General features: G+C 39.2%; 1 protein-coding gene across 1 annotated transcript in view; it reads right to left on the bottom strand.

Annotated features, from left to right (window-relative positions):
* Nucleotides 1-767: 767 nt before the first annotated feature.
* Nucleotides 768-2,500, bottom strand: part of LOC307015290 (homeobox protein Dlx4a-like) — a 16,426-nt gene continuing 14,693 nt past the window's right edge. Inside the window, exon 3 of the mRNA XM_079643809.1 lies at nt 768-2,300. Coding sequence (XP_079499935.1) covers nt 2,064-2,300 — 237 coding nt within the window. The 3' untranslated portion in view covers nt 768-2,063. The remainder of the gene's footprint in view (nt 2,301-2,500) is intronic.

Genomic DNA, 2,500 nt, shown 5'->3' with positions numbered 1-2,500 from the left:
CTGACCCCCAGGGGCGCCGCTTGCGGACAGGCAAGGCAGGCAACTGCTTGGGGCCCCGGAGCAGAAGGGGGCCCCTAAAGAAGGTCCACAGCAACAACAACATGAAACACCCTTTAATTTACTGCAACGACATGTCGGGAAACCCCGTCAAGGCGGCCCCATGCATAGCGCGCAGTAAAATGCTGCTTCTTATTTTAAGTTCCGTTGCCTTGCTCCGCTCCTGGGGAGTCGCCACTACTGACCCCCCTCCACCTTCAAAACACTAACCAAACCTCACGTGTTCAGACGAGCTTTTAATGTGTGTTTGATGCCGTGTCCTTGAGACAAATGTAGTTTTATTGCTCGATTTTAATTAGTTGAATATTTAACTAAATTAACTCCGGATTGTACATGAATTTCACAGTATTTCTTAAAGTGAATGTAATATATTAAAAGGCTGTATTAAGAAACTGTAGATTTGGTCCTCTAAGGTAACGAGAGGGAGATTTAAAGAACATCTGGAACTGCACAAAAAAAAGCGTTAAAAATGAAAGTTGTTTTGTTCCTTTTTTTTGTTTAAAACTATTGAATTGTCAAAAAACACTGGCTTTTAAAGGGTTGAAATGTTGAATCTATGTGATGCTAAGAGGTATAATAATATGAATATATAAGATTTCTCTAGAGACATCAAGATTCTGGAAAATGGTTAAAACAAAAAATGCACTGAAGCAGAAATTAGATTTGATCTTTGAAAAACAAAGTTAAACAAACAAATGAAATATAGTGGCAAAGATCAAAGTTGATTTATTTCAATTAACAGAGCAAGTCCTGATCAATCGTTACCAGCATATCAATTAAGTATTTCAAAATGTTGTTAAATAAATCACAATTATGGCGTATATAAGACTGTAAACTCCTGGAAGTGTTGGAAACATTTAAAACTGACAGCAAGAACAACTAAAATCCATCAGAGAATAAAAATCACAAGAACTGAAATTAATGAGTGAATTGAAACCTGCATTTAATTTCCCTTGAATTACCACAAACACTTCCAAAGCCATCTTTATGGGATAAAACTGAACAATTGACTCATTAGAATTCAGTATAAAAATATATAAATGGACAAATTCATGTATTTTCACACATAAGGCTTTGGTCTTTAAGGCTTTGAATTATTTGGGATATTTAACGACAATGAAAAAAATATATATAAAATTTCCTTTCAGTGCCTTTTTACTATAAAAGTTTAAAAAGGGAGTACAAAATGTCAGCTTATTTATAAAATCAGAGATTCTGCACGGACTCTTTATAGTGTAACACCCTGTGAGAAATACCAAAATACACACAGTTAAAAATAATGTCTTATCTTTGGTTCTCTAAACCTGATTTTCACCAAACTGAAAGGGTCCCATGAGGACGCCCTGAGGAACACCGTTGTGAATCACTTACGTATTTAACACCGTAAGACACCGGAAAAACCCTGAAAATAAAGTCTAAAATGAGAGACGAAGGGACGGCATTAAAGTCCAAGTAGTAGCTTAATCTCAAACATCTCTGGAGGATGTCGTATTTCTGAATTGGACCCTGAAGGCATCGTCTCCCTGGTTCCCTACACAAAGAGCCAATGTGATTTTCCATTGGATTTTAAGCATGGCTGAATAGGCAACATAGCTAACTGGCAGACAGATGGCTAGTTAGCTACCTGGTTAATTATATGATGCTTTAATATAGTGCTGCTATGGATGTCATATTTCTGTGTTGGACCCTGAAGGCATCATCTCTCTGGTCCAATGGGATTCCTCCATGTGATTTTGGATTATGTCAGAAAATAATCTGCGTTTCAAACAAACGTTTCTGATTCTCACACGTTTAGTTCAGCAGGATCATCCCCACATATTAACACCACTTTATGATTTCTGACGTAAAAAGCTAACGCTAGGCTATAAAAAAACAACCAAAAACCCCTTCAGAAAACCATTGACCTCCAGACCAGGAAGAGATGAACTCAAGTCCGTTTTTGTGTGTCACTTCTCTGCTTTAAAGTCAGTGTTCTTTGCAGTGAAGAAGTGTTTCCCTGCTTCCCGTCACATCATCTGAGTCCTGGGCATTGAGTCCTGCGGGTGGGGGGTGGGGTACCAGTGGGAGAAATTGTTCATGTATCCTGCAGAGTGACCCGGCGCTACTTTAGCCGCCATGCTAACGTCCCACAGCGAGGGGGGGGCGGGCGGGGGGACCAGGTTCTCCCCCCCCTCAGGACCACATGGACCGTTCTTCATTATCTTCTTGTATTTAGACCGTTTGTTCTGGAACCAGATCTTCACCTGCAGGACGAGAGCAAGAGGGGGGGTTAGAGGTCATTCACTTTATTTATATAGAGTGGAGATACTCAGATCTTGTTCTTGAGTAAAAGTAGAAGTACTCAGATCTTGCACTTGAATAAAAGTAGAAGTACTGAGATCTTGTACTTGAGTAAAAGTAGAAGTACTCAGATCTTGTATTTGAGTAAAAGTAGAAGTACTCA

Source organism: Notothenia rossii (genome assembly GCF_949606895.1).
Source record: "Notothenia rossii genome assembly, chromosome: 8".
Taxonomy (NCBI): Eukaryota; Metazoa; Chordata; class Actinopteri; order Perciformes; family Nototheniidae; genus Notothenia; species Notothenia rossii.
Note: the sequence above shows the minus strand (reverse complement) of the source record. Positions and strands in the feature narration are given on the sequence as shown.